Source organism: Capra hircus, chromosome 4, assembly GCF_001704415.2.
Source record: "Capra hircus breed San Clemente chromosome 4, ASM170441v1, whole genome shotgun sequence".
Lineage (NCBI taxonomy): Eukaryota > Metazoa > Chordata > Mammalia > Artiodactyla > Bovidae > Capra > Capra hircus.
The window spans coordinates 1,751,527-1,771,006 of NC_030811.1; the positions used below are offsets into that span (position 1 = coordinate 1,751,527).

The 19,480-nt window shown below is 49.4% G+C and overlaps 1 protein-coding gene across 1 annotated transcript in view; it reads right to left on the reverse strand.

Moving 5' to 3' along the window:
- RNF32 (ring finger protein 32) overlaps positions 1–19,260 on the reverse strand; it is a 36,183-nt gene extending 16,923 nt beyond the window's left edge. Inside the window, exons 1-6 of the mRNA XM_018047463.1 lie at positions 19,021–19,260; positions 15,744–16,011; positions 9,708–9,850; positions 5,425–5,457; positions 4,557–4,681; positions 4,317–4,425 (exon numbers count right to left, since the gene is read on the reverse strand). Of these exons, the coding sequence (XP_017902952.1) occupies positions 4,317–4,425; positions 4,557–4,681; positions 5,425–5,457; positions 9,708–9,850; positions 15,744–16,011; positions 19,021–19,260 (918 nt within the window). The remainder of the gene's footprint in view (positions 1–4,316; positions 4,426–4,556; positions 4,682–5,424; positions 5,458–9,707; positions 9,851–15,743; positions 16,012–19,020) is intronic.

The window sequence follows — 19,480 nt, forward strand, 5'->3', positions numbered from 1 at the left end:
TCTCTTTTTAGCACCTTGAATATATCGCCTTCTGGCCTGTGAGTCTGATGAGACCCACTGATAGCCTGTGGGCATTTTCTGAAGTTAGTTACAAGCTTATTTTCTCTTGCTGCTTTTAAGATGCTGTCTTTGATTTTTGACCGTCATTATAATGTGTCTTGGAGAATGTCTCTTTAAATTGCATTTGTTTGGTGGCCTATGAGGTTTACCAACTTGGATGCCTCAGTCTCACCCCGTCTGGGAAGTTCTCGGCCGTTGTTTGTTCATAGGCTATCTGCTCCCTGCTCCCTCTTCTTCTGGGCTCTGCTGTGTGCACACTGCCGCTTCTAACGCACTCCTGGGGCCAGATGCGCTTCCGGCACTCGTTTTCTTGTTCTCCTCTTACTGAACAGTTTCAGAAGTTCTGTCTTTTAACTCACACTCTTCTGTTTGAACCACTCTAATGTTTAGGCCTTCTATTAAAGTTCTTTTTTTTTTTTTTTTTCATTTCATTCATTGTATACTTCAGCTCCAGAATCTGCTTGGTTCTTTTTTCTATCACTCTGTTAAGCTTCTCATTGTGTTTCTGCGTGTGTTCCTGAGACCGCTGAATGGCTTCTCTGTGCTCATGGTCGCTCGCTGAGCCTCCTTGAGACGCTGAGTTCTTCCCATGGGGACCGCAGGCCTCCGTGCCTCTGGAGCCGGTTGCTGGGAAGGTCAGCGTGCTCCTCTGCTGCCACAGCTGCTTGGCTTTCACGTTCCTTTCACGGTTAGTGTTGGCCCAGGAGCCGGTCAAAGGCTTTTCATCACACTTGAATGTTATATCTCTCAAGTATCTTTGTTCCAGAACATTCCTCTTTTTTTCTTTATGACACTGTTCTGTTGAAGCCAGCTGTTTCACAGAGTATTGCTCATTCCAGGTCCACCTGCTTACAGGGGCCCCCGTGGCTGGGCCCAGGTGTGGAAGTGCAAAGGCACAGCTCTGTCCCAGCGCTCCACGTGCACGAGGGGCTCAGGGGTCAGTCTGCCCAGTGCCTGGCACTGCGGCCCCTGGGCTGAGAAGAGGATCACGGGGCTTTTCCAGTGTGTGCACTTCTCCTCCTCTCGATGGATTCTGACTCATCTGTGGGGTGATTCCTTCGAGACTGTGTGTGAGAAATGCAGCTCCCCAATGACCTTTCACCCAGCTGCTCACAGTGACTTACTGGTATGGCTCTCAGACTGCCATCTGTGTACATCCTCATCTGAGTGTAGACTCCTGGGAGATGTGAAACTCAGTGGCCTAGTTCCATCACCTCTCAGACTCCACACAAGCATGCCGGCACTTGAAGCTGTAGGCCAACATTTCCTAGACCATCCCTAGGGAGAGCTGACTCCTCATTAGAAAAGTCCCTGATTCTGGGAAAGGCTGAAGACGGGAGGAGAAGGGGACGACAGAGGATGAGATGGCTGGATGGCATCACTGACTCGATGGATGTGAGTCTGAGCAGGCTCCGGGAGATGGTGAAGGACAGGGAGGCCTGGCGTGCTGCAGTCCACGGGGTCACAAAGGGTCACACGACTGAGCGACTGAGCAACAAGACCATACTTACAGCTCAACAAGTGAGTCCATCAAGTCATTCAATAAATGATAGGAAGTGGTCTGCATCATAAAGGACGGTCTCTGGGTTCCACCTAGGAAGGCATTTAAGTATCCAAGGCCTCTACCATTATCCGCCACCAGGAGCAGGGACAGGCGTGTGTACTTCTGCCAATCCACTACCTGATGTAAATTCAGTCTTCACTTATTGAAAGTGAGGTTTGGGTTTACAGATGTCGATTGTTCATGGCCAAATGGGATAAGGGGGCCTGCGTGAGGTGTGAAAATATTGTGGAGAAGATTTAGGAAACTAGCAGAGAGAGCCGGGGATTCTAGATTTCATAAATTGAAAGAGGCAATTATAAAATCCTATTTGTGTAACTAAGTAGGAGTATAACTTCACTAAGTTAAAATGCTTCTGGGGAAGAGTGACGTGTGTGTGCAGCCGGCTGAGCCGCTCGACGCTGCTCCGTGTGAACGCAAAGGGTGGTCTACGCTTTCAAAAGTTAAACTGATGCATGAAAATTAAAAAATCATACTCAGAAGGTAAAACGACGATTGAGTCTGTCATTAAATTCTTCCAAGCGGAAATGATAATTTCTGATTTGAGAGCCCACATATATTTATGTAATAATTATATATAATAATTATTATTATGTCTTATAAATTATTAAGAGGAGCACAGAGAATAAGCCTCACTGTCAGACTAAGAATGCAGAAAGGCAGGGCAGGAACGTGAGGGGAAGAGGAAACGCCAACATGGGAGGCAGTCGCTTACTGGCTCAGAGTGAACCACAGCACGCAGGATCGCCGGCTCCGGCGGAGGTGAGGCAGCGGCCTGTGGAGGCAGTGACGGCGGCCCCATCCAGGCTGGGGGTGGTGAGCACGGGGGCTCCGTGCGGGGAAGGGCCAAGGCTCTCTGGAGAGGCCGGTAGACTCGGTGGAGCTGGGAGCTACTAAGGAGGTGAGCATGGTGCTGCCTGAGCTCACTGTCCAGGGACAGCAAAGGCGGCACGTGTCCTTTCTATCGGGTCCCTTATCCGGAGTCCTAGCTGATCTGCTGTTTCTCCTGTAAAATGGGGATGCTTGCGAAAGGCCCAGGCGTCGGGGAACTCGGGGGTTTTCACCCCTGCACCTGCAGCCGCCCAGGCCCCGCCCCGGCCCCACGTCCACCGCACCTGTCCTGCCAGGGGGAGCCCCAGGTTCCCGACGCCTCTTTCCTGTTTCCGGCCCCCCGCCACGCCAGGGAAGGGGGTGGCCCCGGGGCAGCTCCAGCCCTGCTGGGCCACAGAAGGGCTCGCTCCACCTGCGTCAACCCCCGAGTCATCAAGAGACTCGGTATTTTAAGGTCGCTTGCTCACATGCTGCCTTTACTGGTGTCCTACTCCTGAGTGCAAATCAAGAACACTTTCTCTATTAAGTCTGAGGCATGGTGATGTGCGCATACTGACAGCTACCTTGCTTGGAACCGTTACCTAGTGACCAGGAAGGGCATTAGAAAAACCTGTTATGATCGCTGTTTTGTGGTCAAGCTAAATCCACCCACTTTCAGGGACAGTGAAGAAGCTTCCCACCCTGGGCACGCAGAAGGATGGTGGGGTTGTGAGACCCACTGACATCAGCCCTGCAGCCTGAAGTCGGGCAGGAGGTCGGCCGAGGGCCCACGGTGACCCCCTCCCCAGCACACGGGGCTCAGTCCTTAGCCTCTGGACACAAGGAATCACACAGCGGGAGAGAGGGCACCCCTTGCACGGCGAAGGGTAACTTCCTAGCGCTCGTTATCCCACGTGGGAGTGCAGGCTAGGAGACAGATGCGTTTAGAAAGGGTGGGAATAAACGGGAGTGGTGCTTCCGCAGACAGCAGGCACAGGAGTGTGACTGCGGGTTTGCCTCAGGGATTCCAGGTGACACTGTCGCAACGCCATCCTCTCATGCAGGGCGCGTCTACAAAATACGGAATCGCAGTACGTCTAAAGCCGCGCACAGACTGACCTGAACGATATGGTAACGTTTACAGTAAACGTGGTCTCCGGCGCCCACTGTGGGCCAGGCCCTCCGCTCTGCGGGGGAGACGACGGCCTTCACAGCACAGATGGGGCCCCAGGCAGGAGCCGGGGTGTCGCCCAAGGCCGCAAAGCTGGGGTGCAGGTCGGGGCTGGCCCCTCCTCTGCGCCTGGCCTTTCTGTATGAGGCGCGCAAGGGAAAGTTGTTAAACAGACCAACATATGTATATATATATACACACACACAGGTAAAAACTGGTTAAAGGAAAAGGCAGAAACTGCAGTTACTTTTTTCTAAAACTCTCTTGCACTTTGGTGACGCCAGGAAGCCCTTCCGTTGCTCAGGAGGAGGTGTGAAACCTTGAGCTGGCTCCCTTTCTTTTCTCTGAAGAGATGAGTTTATCTAAATCGTTGTCATAAGGTGGACACACAAAAGCTTCCTCTGAATTTCACCTGATCCAATTTTACTAGTTTTATGATGCAGAAGGAAATGGCACCCCACTCCAGGACTCTTGCCTGGAGAATCCCATGGACGTAGGAGCCTGGTGGGTTACTGCCCCTGGGGTCACAAAGAGTTGGACACGCCTGAGCGACTTCTGTTTCATGCGGTGACTAGAAAAGGAAATCTGAAAGTATTTACCGTCCGGGTTAGAAAGCCAGTTTAAGGGGCCGGCATTCCACCATTTGAAAGAGCCTAAACCTGAAGCCTGGCTCAGGGTGTCGCGGCCCGGCAGGCGCGTCGGGGTCACACCCACCTTGGCTTCAAAGAACTTCCTCCTGAGCTTGGCATCTGCGGGCGGCACTGTCCGCCTCAGGTCCCGGTACCACCTCCTGACCACGTGTCCGCGCCAGGACGCCTGGATCCTAGGGCACAGGGCGCCGTCAGCCCCGGGCCAGCCCCGGGGGAGGGAAAACCCCCCACCCCGCAGCCCCCAGAGCGCCCGGGGCTGGCCTGCCCCTCGCGGCGGGCACGCGTCCTGGGCTCAGCCACTCACCTGGTCGCGCACTTGATTCTGAAGAGTCGGGCCCCATCGCGGATCACCCGGGTTTGGTACTGGTTCTTTCTACAGAGAGGACAGGTTTTTTTATTTGTGAACTTTTCAAAAGCCTGAAGGCAAGCCTGAAGGAAAACATTTCACTTGAAATTTCACGAGTAATTACGTAGAAACAACACACTTTACTTCTCATGTAATTATAGTGTTCTTTTCTCGCATAATTATGAGACCTGGCCCAGTTTAGATTACGAAGGGAAGAAGTTTCATCATACGTTAACACCTCCCTCATGAAAAGTGATATTTTACAAGACTGTACATGCAGGCACATCAAACACCTCCGAGAACCCCCATGTGAAGGGGGATGTCGCTGGTTCAGGCGGCCGGGCAGTGAACTCGGGGGGAGCGGGGGCTCACCCGCGCCGGCGGACGCCACTAACCACGCTCTCTTCTAGGGACGTGTGCGGCTCTAACGCCACCAAGAACTCACAACTTTCAAAACAGGATGAGTCCTGCTCTAGCCTAAAATCATATTTCTAGCCATCAGTGGTGACTCTGGATAACATAAATGGCTCTTTCCAGGAGCCGGAAAGTGAGAGAGGGCTTCCCTGGTGGCGCAGTGGTAGAGAATCCGCCTGCCAATGCAGTTTCGCTCCCTGGGCGGGGAAGAGCCCCTGGAGGAGGAAATGGCAACCCACCCCAGTATCCTTGTCTGGGAAATCCCATGGACAGAGGAGCCTGGCGGGCTACAGTCCATGGGGTCACCAAGAGTCAGACACAACTGAGGGGCTAAACACCAAAGTGAGAGGCGGCCCGCCCTCTGAGCTAGGAGGGCGCCGTGGGCCCTGGGGGTGTGGAGGGGGCTCCTCACCCTGTGGAACACGTGTGAGCAGGAGAGCAGCACCTGTTCAGAGAAGACAAAGGAGGTTTGAAGCTTATACTAGTTTAAAGGAGAAGCAGCATAAATGCATTAATTAAAAGAAAAGTTCTGACTCTTTGAAAGGTAAGCTGTGTTGCTTCTTTGAAAAAGTTAAGAAGCAGATGAACAGCCTTGACATTTACAATATTCAGAGGTATATAAGCTCTACAAGAGAAACTTAACAACAATCTGAAACATCAAACGAACACACGAAGTTTGCTACAGAACAAGTGTATATTTAAAAATGAGACGATTATAAAAAAGAAGTATTTCTGGGCAGATCCTAAGAAAGAGCACAGCTGGCAGGGACCCAGGCTGGGGGCGGGGTGCAGAGGACAGAAAGCAAACACCTTTTCTTAGGGCTCTGTTCAACTCAACTGCACTCTCAAATTTAATGAGCAGTAAATCCCAGAGACACATGAATTACTTTTTCTCCTTTAAATGCAGAGCAAGGGTGGCCGCCAGAAAATTCCACCTTTCTGTGGCCCACATTCCCACTGAACACTGATATTCCGTTGTTGTTCAGTCGCTCAGTCATGACCGACTCTTTGTGACCCCGTGACCTGCAGCACGCCAGGCTCCCCTGTCCCTCACCATCTCCCAGAGTTTGCTCAGACTCATGTCCATCGAGTCAGTGGTGCTGTGATATTCTGGGTTGAGATGTTATATCCAGACTGTCTAAAGATACTCTGGGCTGGAACAAAGGAGCTTAGACTGAATGAAGAGAAAGGCCGCTGGTTCTTCTGGAAGGAAGGACCAGGGAAGGGTGAGACCAGGGCAGCCAGCATGCAGCCCGCTGCCCTGCTCCGCGTTTCTGAAGGCTCTCTGAGGGCGCTGGGCTGGAGGGGGACGCAGCAGATAAACTCCGCCAGGAGTGCATGTTCCGAGACAGGACAGGCCCGTGCCTTCCCTGGGCCACTGGCCTGAGGGAAACCTCCCAGTTTTAAAGTAATCGTCCCCTCACCCTACCATCATGCCTCTATTCAGTCTACACTTTTCTTCATAATGGGGAGAATGGGAGAAATATAAAAATAAATACAACTCAGAAAGTTCTAAAACCGATCCTTGAAACTTACTGCCACCAAGAAGCCTAAATTGCAAAAACTCATTAATGTGGGTCCTTTTAAGTTATCCTCCTTTAAGCTTGCTTCTTGGAAGAAAAGCTATGACAAACCTAGACAGCATATGAAAAAGCAGACATTACTTTGGTGACAAAGGTCCATCTAGTCTAGCTCAAAACTCTCCAAGCCAGGCTTCAACAGTACGTGAACCGTGAACTTCCAGATGTTCAAGCTGGATTTAGAAAAGGCAGAGGAATCAGAGATCAAATTGCCAACAACTGTTGGATCATCGAAAAAGCAAGAGAGTTCCAGAAAAGAAATCTACTTCTCCTTTATTGATTATGCCAAGGCCTTTGACTGTGTGGATCACAACAAACTATGGACAATTCTTCAAGAGATGAGAATTCCAGACCACCTTACCTGCCTCCTGAGAAACCTGTATGCAGGTCAAGAAGCAACAGTTAGAACCGGACATGGAACAACAGACTGGTTCCAAATAGGGAAAGGAGTACATTAAGGCTGTGTACTGTCACCCTGCTTATTTAACTTACATGCAGAGTACATCATACAAAATGCTGGGCTGGATGAAGCACAAGCTGGAATCAAGATTGTGGGGAAAAATATCAATAACCTCAGATATGCAGATGACACCACCCTTATGGCAGAAAGCAAAGAAGAATTAAAGAGCCCCTTGATAAAAGTGAAAGAGGAGAGTGAAAAAGTTGGCTTAAAACTCAACGTTCAAAAAACTAAGATCATGGCATCCGGTCCCATCACTTCATGGCAAATAGATAGGGATACAGTGGACACAGTGACAGTGTATTTTGGGGGGCTCCAGGTCACTGCAGATGGTGACTGCTGCCATGAAATTAAAAGATGCTTGTTCCTTAAAGATTAAAAAGCTAATTAAAGATTAAAAGAAAATCTATGATTAATTTATATAGCATATTAAAAAGCAGAGATATTACTTTGCTGACAAAGGTCCATCTAGTCAAAGCTATGGTTTTCCCAGTAGTCATGTATGGATGTGAGAGTTGGACTGTAAAGAAAGCTGGGCACCGAAGAATTAATGCTTTTGAACTGTGGTATTGAGAACACTCTTGAGAGTCCCTTGGACTGCAAGGAGATCCAACCTGTCAATCCTAAAGGAAACCAGTCCTAAATATTCATTGGAAGGACTGATGCTGAAAGTCAAACTCCAATCCTTTGGCCACCTGATGCGAAGAGCTGACTCATTGGAAAATACCCTGGTGCTGGGAAAGACTGAAGGCAGGAGGAGAAGGGGACGACAGAGGATGAGATGGTTGGATGGCATCACCGATTTGATGGACATGAGTCCATCAAATCTCCAAGCAAGCTCTGGGAGATGGTGAAGGACAGGGAAGCCTGGTGTGCTGCAGTCCATGGGGTCGCAAAGAGTCAGACATGACTGAGCGACTGAACTGAACTGAACTCTGTATTTTTAAAATATACTATTAAACGTTCATGAATAGTTGTTATTGGCAAATATTCTCTGAGATAAGAAAATTGAATGACTCAGTGGTGGTAAACACACTGAAAGTGTCCTTGAAGTCAGGGTTGGATCCCAGCCCTGCTGAGTACATGTCCTAAGGCAGCCTGCTGTGGATCATGGGAATGGTTTATTTCCTCATCAGTTAAGGGATATAACGTCCACCTCAGAGACACATGAGTTGAACCGATCAAACGTCGGGAAAATGCCGACTAAGGAAAAACTGGGCTTCCTAGTTGGCTAAATGGTAAAGAATCTGCCTGCCAATACAAGAGACTGGGATTCAGTCCTTGGGTGGGGAAGATCCCCTGGAGAAGGAAATAGCAACCCACTCCAGTATTCTTGCCTGGAGAATCCATGAACAGAGGACCCTGGTGGGCTACAGTCTATGGGGTTGCAAAGAGTCAGACATGACTGAACGACTAAACAACAACAAAGAAAAAAGCTAAACCTGAGAACTATACTAGAAATTGAAAAGAGACACACGTCTACGTCTATAATCAAAAATGTTACAGTGAGAAGCTTATAAAAAGCAGAACGGGAGAAACGCTGGGGGTGCGACACCCTGGTCCCCCTTCAGATATTCAGCTTCAAGCTTCCCTTCTTCACATCACCATCGGACCAAGTGTCTGCAGCACAATTAAGGAAGAGGTTGTTGGGGCCAGAAAGACTCCTCGCGGCTTTTTTAGCTCTTTCACTAAATGCTAAATCGTCCCAGAGCTACTTCTGCACTTTAAGGACCACAATCTTTCTGAAATACCCAACCTTCATGTACCTAAGAGATTAGGTCTTGATAGAGAACTAGAACATAATAAGTATGTTTAAAATAATGTGTGAGTTCAAATTAGTAAAGAACAAAAGTTTGTGACTGTGAACTAACTCATTAACCATAAAAACTTACTAAAACAAATAAAGTTTGAGAGTTTATGTGCTAGGTTGGTAGACGAAGCCTGGGATTCCTAGGCTGTGAATTCTAAGCCTGCTTTTAAATATATTTGCTGTATATTTTTTTTAAAGCAAAGTTCCAAGTGCTTCTGTGTAGGAAGCATAATGCTACACATGAGAGAAATTACTCAGGGTGGTCATTTTCTAAAAACAAACAAAGAAAAGATTCTAGGAATAGCAGAGTCCCTTAACTTCCACGAGATTAAAGTTTAATTAGACAAAGTACGTATAGGAAAACAAACAAACCTTTGACATAGACTGTGTATTAACTGTATTATCATCAGTCTTAACTATGGTAAACTTTCATAATAAAGATTGTTATAGGATTTTACTTAAAGATCCTCCCACAGATTCTTTGGAGATATTCGAGCTCAGTTTTCCTTTTAGGATTTCGATGATCAAAGCAACATAAGCGTTACCCACTCTTCTGCTCTGTGCACGCTGCCAGCTGTGCACGGCCGGCGGAGTGGGAACGGTCTTGTACAAACTCTGTACTTGAGAATTAAGAGCAATCAGTAAATAAGACTGTTCAGTGAGGGTGTTTAGCTCTTTCTCATATACAAACTTAACTAATGGAAAGGAAAATGTTGAGTCTTTGAGGGTCAAGTAGGAGGGAGAGACTGGAAGAAAGAAGCATGGACCCTCTTAATCCCCAGTTCAGAGTCCAGTCACTGGAGAACGCCCCGCAGGCTTGCTTATCTAAGGCTCACGTTCAACACCTGCGGGTGAAGTCCAAACTCCTCTTTGCATATCGGGCACGGCTGCATGGAGTCCCCCTGCTCAACGGACCTCTGCTTCACTCTGTCCCATTCATCCGCAGACAGTGGCAATGGGGGAGGGTCAAAGAGGCCCAACTTCTGTGCTGAAGTGCAAATAACAGGGAATGTGAGTCCAGTATATTTTAGAGGGTGGTAACTCATGCATCATTTTAATGACATTATTTTGCAAATATTAAGGCAAAACATTCACATTATTTACTTCATTCCACTGTATTTAGAATGCTGCTTTTATACGGGTGCACAGAAGTCAAGGAGAATAATTTGGTGTTACTCAGTCATGTCCGACTCTTTGCAGCCCCATCGACTGTAGCACACCAGGCTACTCCCTGGTGTAGCTCACCCTGTCCTTCACCAGCTCCCGGAGCTTGCTCAAACTCATGTCCATCGAGTTCGTGATGCCGTCCAACCATCTCATCGTCTGTCGTCCACTTCTCCTCCTGCCCTCTGTCTTTCCCAGCATCAGGGCCTTTTCCAATGAGTCAGCTCTTTGCATCAAGTGGCCAAAGTATTGGAGATTTAGCTTCAGCATCAGTCCTTCCAGTGAATATTCAGGGTTGATTTTCTTTAGGATTGACTGGTTTGATCTCCTTGCTGTCCAAGGGACCCTCAAGGTGAATAATATCTTACACTTATGTTGTTTTTATTTACAAAAAATTTCCCATATCTATTTCATTTTCACAATGATTCTATAAAGTAGGCCAGGCTGATATCCTATTTTATGAATTTTTCATAGGTGTTGGCCAAAGGTCTGCTCATTTCTCAGCTAACTTCTCTCTCACCTTTTGGCATTGCCTTCCTCCAATTTTGCTTGTTTCTGCTGCCAGTGACCTCTGTAAAATGAGTATCAACCCAGTTCTTCCCTTGCTAAAAATTTCTTATGACATACAGTTACCCGTTAGGATTAGTCCTTGTCTCAGCCACGTTTGAGGATCCTCTGCATGTCTACCCTGGAGCAGGACCAGAACATCTGTGCCAGCAGAAGCACTCACACTGGAGAAGGAACTGCGAGGAGCTCGGGAGAATGGGGCTGAGGGCGTCAGCACAGTTTCCGCTCTCCCCACCACGGCCCCAGGCCACTGAGTGGACACAGCATCAGCCCACAGGGCCGCCTTCAGGGATGGAGAGTGAAGCGCTAGGTCTACGGAACAAGAACGGGAGGCCTCATCAGGCCCACTCAGAGTACAAGAAGAGCTCTATTCTTAGTGTCCAATAGAAATACCAGAGTCAACCAAAAGACTGGAGGAGGAAGTTAAGATAATCTCAAAGTAGAAGAAAACGGTAAAGGAGGAGACAGAAAATACGAAAACTCAAGCATCAGCCTGACATCTGAAAGTCAGGCATTCGAGAGTAAACAACTTAAAGAAAACAGCCCAAACGTCTCCCAGAAGAGGACACCTGTTTCTAGCCAGAGAGCACCCAGCAAGGCCGGAACGAAGGACTCACCCAGGTCCGGTCACTGCGATGCTGCAGAGGCAGAAAAAGATCCCAGAGTACCAGGAGCTAGAGGCACGTCGGATGCGTCCACAGCAACACAGACGCCAGGAGGCAGCCCTTCCGGAACTGTGAGGCAGCGCTTTCCATGTGAGAGTCTCTTATCAGCCACACTCCATGTCAGAGCAGAGCACAGGGGTCTGCTGTCTGCTCCCCTGGATGTGGCCGCTCACACGCTGTTTCCCAGAAGTTCCTGCTACAATGGCACTGCGGGGTGCAGAAAGCTAAGGGGCAGGAGAGCCTCAGGGCCGCAGTCCACAGGAGGGTGCTGAGCAGAGGCCCAGGGCCCACAGTGCCGCACCAGCCCCGCAGAGCAACTGTCCAGATGCGAGCGGAATGGTGGAAGGTTCTAGAAGGAATGTCTCCATGAGGATAAAACGAAAGTCACCGATTGTATTTTAATGTTCTGAGAAAGTATGTTTTTGGAAGACATTCTGGGGGACAGATTTTGGCTCTTTTCCTATGAGTCGTTATAGCGTATTACAAAGTTTTATGCATGAAAACAGTGAGATACTGATATAGAAACAGAAGCCCCAAATCACGCACACTCCCCCTCCCCATCTCTCAGATAAACAGAGAAAACTCACTGCACGCACAACGTGGTGCCACAAGCCAGCTAAGCAGGCATGGCTCATGATTTAAGGGAAGAATCTAACTTTAACTGTTATATGAAATGATGTTCCCCCAAATCATTTGCAAAATAAACTGGGCTGAGATCTAAGTGAAATGCAAAACTTCAAAGGTAGTGAAGGAAAGACAGGGACATCTTTGCGATCTCAAGGATGGGTAAAGATGGAAACACCCCAAATCATAAAGGATAACGAGAAAAACTGGTAGACGAAACAGTAGTTGAAGAGTCTGTTCAAATGTACGATCAGACACAGACCCGGAGAGGGTAGTCTCCGTGGCAAAGTCAACACGGGATTCAGACAGAGAGGACGCTGAGAACTCCAGCACGTCAGCAAGAAAAGGTGGGAACCCCAGAGCAGTATTAGGTTTGGACAACAGTTAAGAGCGTGTGGTACTGTTGCACAGTACCGGGCTCTTGTCTAACACTCGGAAATGAACTGTCCGAGGAGACACATGTGGCTCGCAGTCTCGGGTTTTATGGTGATGGGATTAATTTCCGGGTTGTCTTTAGCCAATCATCCTGACTCAGGGTCCTTCCTGGTGGTGCACGCCCTGTTCAGCCAAGATGGACGCCAGAGAGGAGGATTCTGGGAGGTGGTCGGACATGTGGTGTCTCCTTTTGACCTTTCCCGCGCTCTTCCGGTGGGAGGTGGCTTATCAGTTCCGTGTTCCTTACCGGGACCTCCTGTCGTAAAACAACTCCTGCAAGTGGTTACCGTGGTGCCTGGCCAGGGAGGGCGGTTTCAGTCAGCGCGCTTCCCCTCACAGTCCCACCTTACTAGTAGCTAACATGCGTAACGCTGTTTTTTTCATCCCAAATCGGTCGCTCGTCCTGCTGTAATTTACAGCCTCAGGTGACGGTGCCGAGGCTCCTGATGGCTTCCAGAAACTGCACGTGCAGACGGAAGGTGGTCACTAACCACTGTCGTGTGCTCCAAGCTGCGCACTTGCCGCGCGACACCGCGTCTAGGACGCGACTAGCGCTGCGAGCAGTTCCGGGGAGAAGGTCGGAGCTTCCGTGGCACTCTGGGGGCCCCGCGCTCCCCCTTCACAGGGCAGCTCCCGCCAGCAGGCCTCTGGCTCCTTCTCCGCCCGCCAGCCGCCCTCCACCACCAGGTCCCCAGCAGACCTCCTCTCCAGGCCCAGCATCATTTAAAAAATTTTATGGTGGTTCCTCAAAAAATTAAATATAGAATTACCACACGGTCCAGCAATTCCTCTTCTTGGCACATGCCCCAAATAATGGAAAGTGGAGACTCAAACAGGTACTTGTACAAAAAGCTTCCTGGCAGCACCATCTACGGTAACTGAGAGAGGAGACAACTCAAGTGTCCACCGACGGAACGGACAGACGTGCCGCACGCCGGCAAGCGGGTGGCGTTCGGGCCTAAACAAGGAGGAGGTTCTGATAGTGCCGCAGCTGTCAGAACAAAGAGCCCTGAGGACGTTACGCTGACAGCAACAGGCCAGACACAAAAGGACAGATATTACAAGACTGATCCAAAGTGGTCGGATTCTCAGAGACGCAGAGGAAACTCGTGGTTGCCAAGGTGGGGAGAGGGGCGGGGAGTAAGTGGGCAGAGTCTGGGGGGATGAAGGCACTCTGGAGACGGACAGCCCCGATGATCGCTGGGCAGTGGGAGTGCACTTACTGCCTCTGAACGGAACACTTAAACATGGCTGAAGGGGTAAACTTGATATATTCCATCACAGCAAAAGTTCCACACCACAACCCCTCTCCTAGTCGGCCCCTCCCGGTTTCTCCCCAGCCTCCCCTTCTGCCCCACCCTCGCTCACCAGGCCCCAGCTCACTCTCCTTTCAGCAACTCAGCCACCCACGCTGCCTTGCTTCAGAGCCCTGCACGTGCCTGTCTCCGTCAAGAACACCCTTCCTCTGTTCTTGGGTGGTGGTGGTGTAGTCGCTAAGAGCTGTCCGACTCTTTGCGACCCTGTGGACTGCAGCCCGCCAGGCTTCTCCGTCCATGGGATTCTCCAGGCAAGAATACTGGAGTGGGTTGTCATTTCCTTCTCCAGGGGATCTTCCCGACCCAGGAATCGAACCTGGGTCTCCTGCATTGCACACAGATGATTTACCAACGAGCTATGAGGGAACTGCCGGGACAGACCCTCTTAACCCTGTGAATCTATGGCGGAAGCTGGCTGATGTTCACCAGCTTCCTTCTGGGTGCGCATGGCTGGATCTGACCTCCCTTGCAAAAAATGGAAAAAAAAAATAAAACCTTTTCTGTTCCTAAGTTTGCAGCTTATAATAGTTTGGACTTGTTTGTAAATGCTGTAAAACCGTGTAAAGGAGCCTCAACGCGCCTTGCACTGGGCCTCCCCAGATGCTAACACCTCACGGGACCTGAGCGCCGTGGCCCCACCCAGCTCGGCCTGTTGACCCAGCGCTGTTGATTCATCTGTCCGCCCCGCTGGGTGTCCTTCTAGTCTCGCTGACGCCCTTGTGCTCTGACCCCGATTCCACATGTGCTCAGCAGACCTGCCCCCTCGGCCCCTCAGGACCTGGCCTGGCACCTTGGTCTGTATTTGCTTCTCTTGACGCTTCTGCGGAGCCCCGGCCAGGAACCTCCCTCTGGGTCAACTGATATGTCCTCAGAGCAGACTGAGAAGGCTTCTCTGGCGGGAATGTCTAGGAGGGGCCTGCACCCTTCTGAGAGCCTGGCCCTAGACTTCTTCACCCGGAAAAGGTGCCGCCGCTTTCTCCGAGCAGTGAGTGCGTCCCTGGGGCGACGCTCTGAGGCTGTGCCCAGGCCCGAGTCTCAGCGCCACTCCCTGCCAGTGCCAGCATCCCGGCACCACCGCCGTCACTGTGGACGTTGTTCAGTCACTAAGTCACGTCCGACTCTTTGTGCCCGCGTGGACTGCAGCACACCAGGCTTTCGTGTCCCTCACTTTCTCCCATCGAGTCAGTGATGCCATCCAGCCATCTCATCCTCTGTTGTGCCCTTCTCCTCCTGTCCTCAATCTTTCCCAGCATCAGGGTCTTTTCTAATGAGTCGACCCTTCGCATCAGGTGGCCAAAGTATTGGAGCTTCACGTTAGTCCTTCCAATGAATATTCAGGGTTGATTTCCTTTAGGACTGACTGGTTTGATCTCCGTGAAGTCCAAAGGACTCTCGAGAGTCTTCTCCAGAAAAACAGTTTGAAAGTACCGCTTCTTTGGCTGCTGCCTTCCTTATGGTCCAACTCTCACATCTGTACACGACTGCTGGGAAACCACAGCTTTGACTATAGGACCTTTGTCAGCAAGGTGATGTGGCTGCTTTTCATCACTATGGTCTTGGCCAGATGGTGATTTCCTATTTCTGGCCCCTACCTACTATATTTAATAGCTGTTAATCAACTGTAAGAAAGAGCCTTTCCTATCATTTACTCAATGATTTACTTCTATCACTGTAGATTAAAGAATGTTTACTGTGTTCTCCTCTTCCTTATTCTTGCTCTACTTATCATTACCGGGCTTCCCTGGGGGCTCAGCTGGTAAAGAATCCACCTGCAATGTGGGAGACCTGGGTTTGATCCCTGGGTTGGGAAGATCCCCTGGAGAAGGGAAAGGCTACCCACTCCAGTATTCTGGCCTGGAGAATCCCATGGACTGTTTAGTCCATGGGGTCACAAAGAGTCGGACACGACCAAGCAACTTTCATTTATCATTACTATCTTTAATTTTTGCTCAAACTGTCCCCACCACTGTTTTTAAACTTTAGTACACACGTATCTTTCTGCAAGGTTGTAAATTAAAATAATTTCTGTATCAGAGAAAATGGTACTATTCATCTCAACTAGATTCTTTAGCTCTACTAAGTCAAAATAAGAGTGATGAGATCAGCTTACCTAAAGTTAATGGTGGTGGTTTTGGATCAAGAACATATTCTTTTTCTGGATCTTCCACTTTAGGGCCTCCTTGTGGGGTCTTCTTAAGCCCAGTATCTATTATTGCCTTTGCATTTCTTTTTAGAGATTTGGATCTGTTCTCTGTCTTTTGTACCTTTGTCTTAGAATAATCTGCTATTGAAAGATTCTGAAGTTGAAGATCATGTACAATGTGATCTTGCAAAGCCACTGCAGTGACTGCTAAGTTATCCTGTTTAGAGGAATGACCCTAAAAGCAGGAAAAAAGCCTTACAGTTACATTATCTAATGGCTCATTTACAAGAAAGCTTACACTTTAATCCTCAACCTTGATGGCATACCAGACCAGACCCAGTAGTAAAGAATGCTGCACCTATCGCTACCCAAGTCGGGGGACCAAAGGCCAGTCTCATTTGTGTTAATGACACAGTAACATCTTTTCACTTAATTACTAAGGCCTTAATCATAATAAGAGTGAATACGTTCTGACCTATAAAAGCTGTGCATGCCCGAGCACGTTGTTTCACTATCATTAGATCAGGCAAAGCTTGTTTCTGCTATACCACAGAGGACCTTGCGTTCAAGTGCATGCTTCTTTGGTGAAAACTTACACAAAATAAAATTGCTCTGCAGCTAAGAAATGCTTGCACCAAGCACCACAGCTGACAGTGCCTCACTGATGCAAGGTTTGCAAACCATTTTTTATACCATTAAATAGCTGAATTAAAACACATTCATGAGTAAAGCAATGTCTGTGTTTTAAAGAGGATTGTGTACCTTATTTCTTAACATGCTGATTCAGGAGAAGCTGTTGCTTGGCTATATCAAATTATATCATCATTTCATATCCCAGTCCTTTAATTCTTCTACTGTAAAAAAGTCAACAGAAAGTCAAAGTTAGAGTGTGCATAAAATATCTGGTGAAGTTTATGGGGAAGAGATCAATTGAGGGTCTAATTGATGGTGAAGTGACAGGACCACCTACCACCACAGCCCATGTTCCGTGGTCTGGTCTTGGAGGAATTCAAGCCAGTTGCATCTTGATCAAGCCCTGTCCTCAAGCAGTTCTCCAGTGAGTTGGGGGAAACATATTAATGTGAATAAGAACAATCCATTGCTAATTATAATGATACCATGTGTGAATACAACAGAATTTCAGACTAAAAGATCAGTGAAATCTTTCTTGAAATATTGTAAGTGAAATACTTCTTGAAAAGTCACAGTGTTAGTTGCTATGACTTTTTGCAACCCCATGGACTGTAGCCCGCCAGGCTCCTCTGATCATGGGATTTCCCAGGCTAGAATACTCAAGTGGGTTGCCAGTCCCTTCTCCAGGGGATCTTCCTGATCCAGGGATCGAACCTGGGTCTCCTGCATTGCAGAATCTTTACCATCTAAGCCATCAGGGAAGCCTCTTAAGGAGATAACATTATACTAAACCTGGGATTTGAAGGACAGAGAGCGGGCGATGAACATGCTGCCCCACAGCACGAGGAAAGCAAGGACGCTCCAGAACTCAGCAGAGGTTTGCGTTTCAGAGGAGAAGGGCACCGTGGATGCCCCGGGATGGAGGAGGAGCGCTCTGTGACTCCCCCTGCCTAGAGCACAGACTGCAGAACGTGAGCCAGGTCCCAGTCTTGCTCTGTTTGAAAAATACGCAGCATATCTGAGTCTGCTTTCCCATCTCAAGACACACACAGAGCACTTTCCATGCAGGACTACCGTGAGGATTAGATGACACAGCCCGATTCCCTCCAAAGCTGGAGGAAGAATTTGGAATTGACCCTGGCAGTTTTTAGACAAGGGTATGATTCTTTACCATCTGAGAAGACAAGAGACCAAAATACATTGGGGTGGGGAGAGACAGTATCCTGCTGAGGTCACCTAGGGAGCAGTATTGAGGGCCTGACTGGAAGAGGAGAAAGGAAGCGATCCCTCATGTGTGTCTCAGGATGGACACCTACATCCAGTTAGTCCCACAGAATGAACGTCCTAAGCAGAGAGTGTCGAATGAGAAATGTACAATGAGAAAAGTCAGGGCTTAGCTGCTGCCAAGATCCCCTAGAAGTGAGGCGACCGTTTCCATGGCAACCTCATCCCCTTACATGCTGGCATTAAGAGAAGCATGAAGGAAGTTTCCTTCCAATGTTTCATCACAACAGTCTAGGCTGGAGAAATGGCAGAAGACATTTAAAATGCTGAAAGATCACTACCAGAATCTTCGACTTTCAAAACGCCCACAACCTGGCAGAGTATAGTTTACATCATCCTAAAAATTGTTTAATAATCACAGCTAACCATCTGCAGTTGACACTTTTATCTCCTGTAAGCCATTGTGATTAACATCAGGATAAGAGCTGTTAAAAACGGTGCCCCTTGTAAGTCCTATAGTGTCATTAAATTTCAGCATTAGAAACTATTTTCAAGTATTTAGTCCAATTTCATTTTTTTTGAGGTATAGTCCAACTTCATTTTGGGTCGCAAAGAGTCGGATGCAACTGAGCTCGCACGTGCACGCACACAAACTTCATTTTAAAATGAGAAAACATATCCAGAGATTACTGACTCCTCCAAAATTATATAATTAGTCTGTGGCAATGGTAGGGTTAGAAAGTTAATCCTTAGCCAGTATTTAGAGCTAAAATTAATAGGAATATTCTTTGTAAATTCCATTGTTAAATGATGTAGGACTTGGTAACAAAAAAACACTACTGTGGTGCCAAAGTAATTAGTTACCAATTTGTCTGACTGACTTTAAGCTAATTTATAAACACGCTAGTTAAAAACACAGGCATACAAGAGAAACACAATTTTAAAAAGACAATTGGACACTGTCTTATTCCGTTTTATAACTCAGGAATCCCTTGTTTTTACGTGTTTGATGAGACTGCACCTAGGTTGGCCAGCACAGAGACAGATGTAAAGTGACGTCCTCGGGTCCCTGGGTACCAGTGGTTTGACCAAGTCCCCACTTCGCTCAAGCCCACCGCCGCCTCCCGTCCTCCTCCAGGGAGGGTACGGCGCTGTAGCACGTTATTTATTGAAGAACATCCGCGCACAGCACACGGGAGGACTCAGCAGCTCACTCGGAGTTCACGGGTCAACTGTACACGTGAACCGTTTCAGTAACGTATTCTCAAGCACTGAGCCGTCAGGCCCTCCCAAGGGATGGCCGCGGAGCAGGTGGGCTGTCCTGGGGACGGTGCCGACCGCTTTCGCTCGCAGGGCGTCCCCTCCCCTCCCTTCCCCCGTACCCTACCGGAGACCACACCTGCGGCGCAACCGACCCCGCCCGCCGCACGCCCACCGCGGCCGGAGCCCTCCACCGACGCCGCTCGCCGTTGCCTAGCAACCGCCGCCGCGCCAGGCTAGCACCAGCGCGCATGCTCATCAGCCCCGGGCCGCCCCGGGCCGGGAGACGCTTTCCGGAGGCCCATCGCGGCTCTGCCACACTGCGCAGGCTCGCCAGTCCCGCCCCGCTTGCAGCCGCATTGCGCATGCTCGCCGGCCCGGCCGAGCGCCCACTGCGCCTGGGCGGGGCTTTCTTACCGCGCGCGCTCGTCGGTCGCGCGCCGCACAGGCCGCGCCGCGCGTGCTCGCTCTCCCGGCCCTCGCTGGGGGCCCGCGCGCAGGCGTGCGGGCGGAGCGCGGGGCGCGGGGTCGCGCGGGGGTCGCGCGGGGCGGGCTGGCGTGCGGCCGGCTGGCGTGCGGCCGGGCCC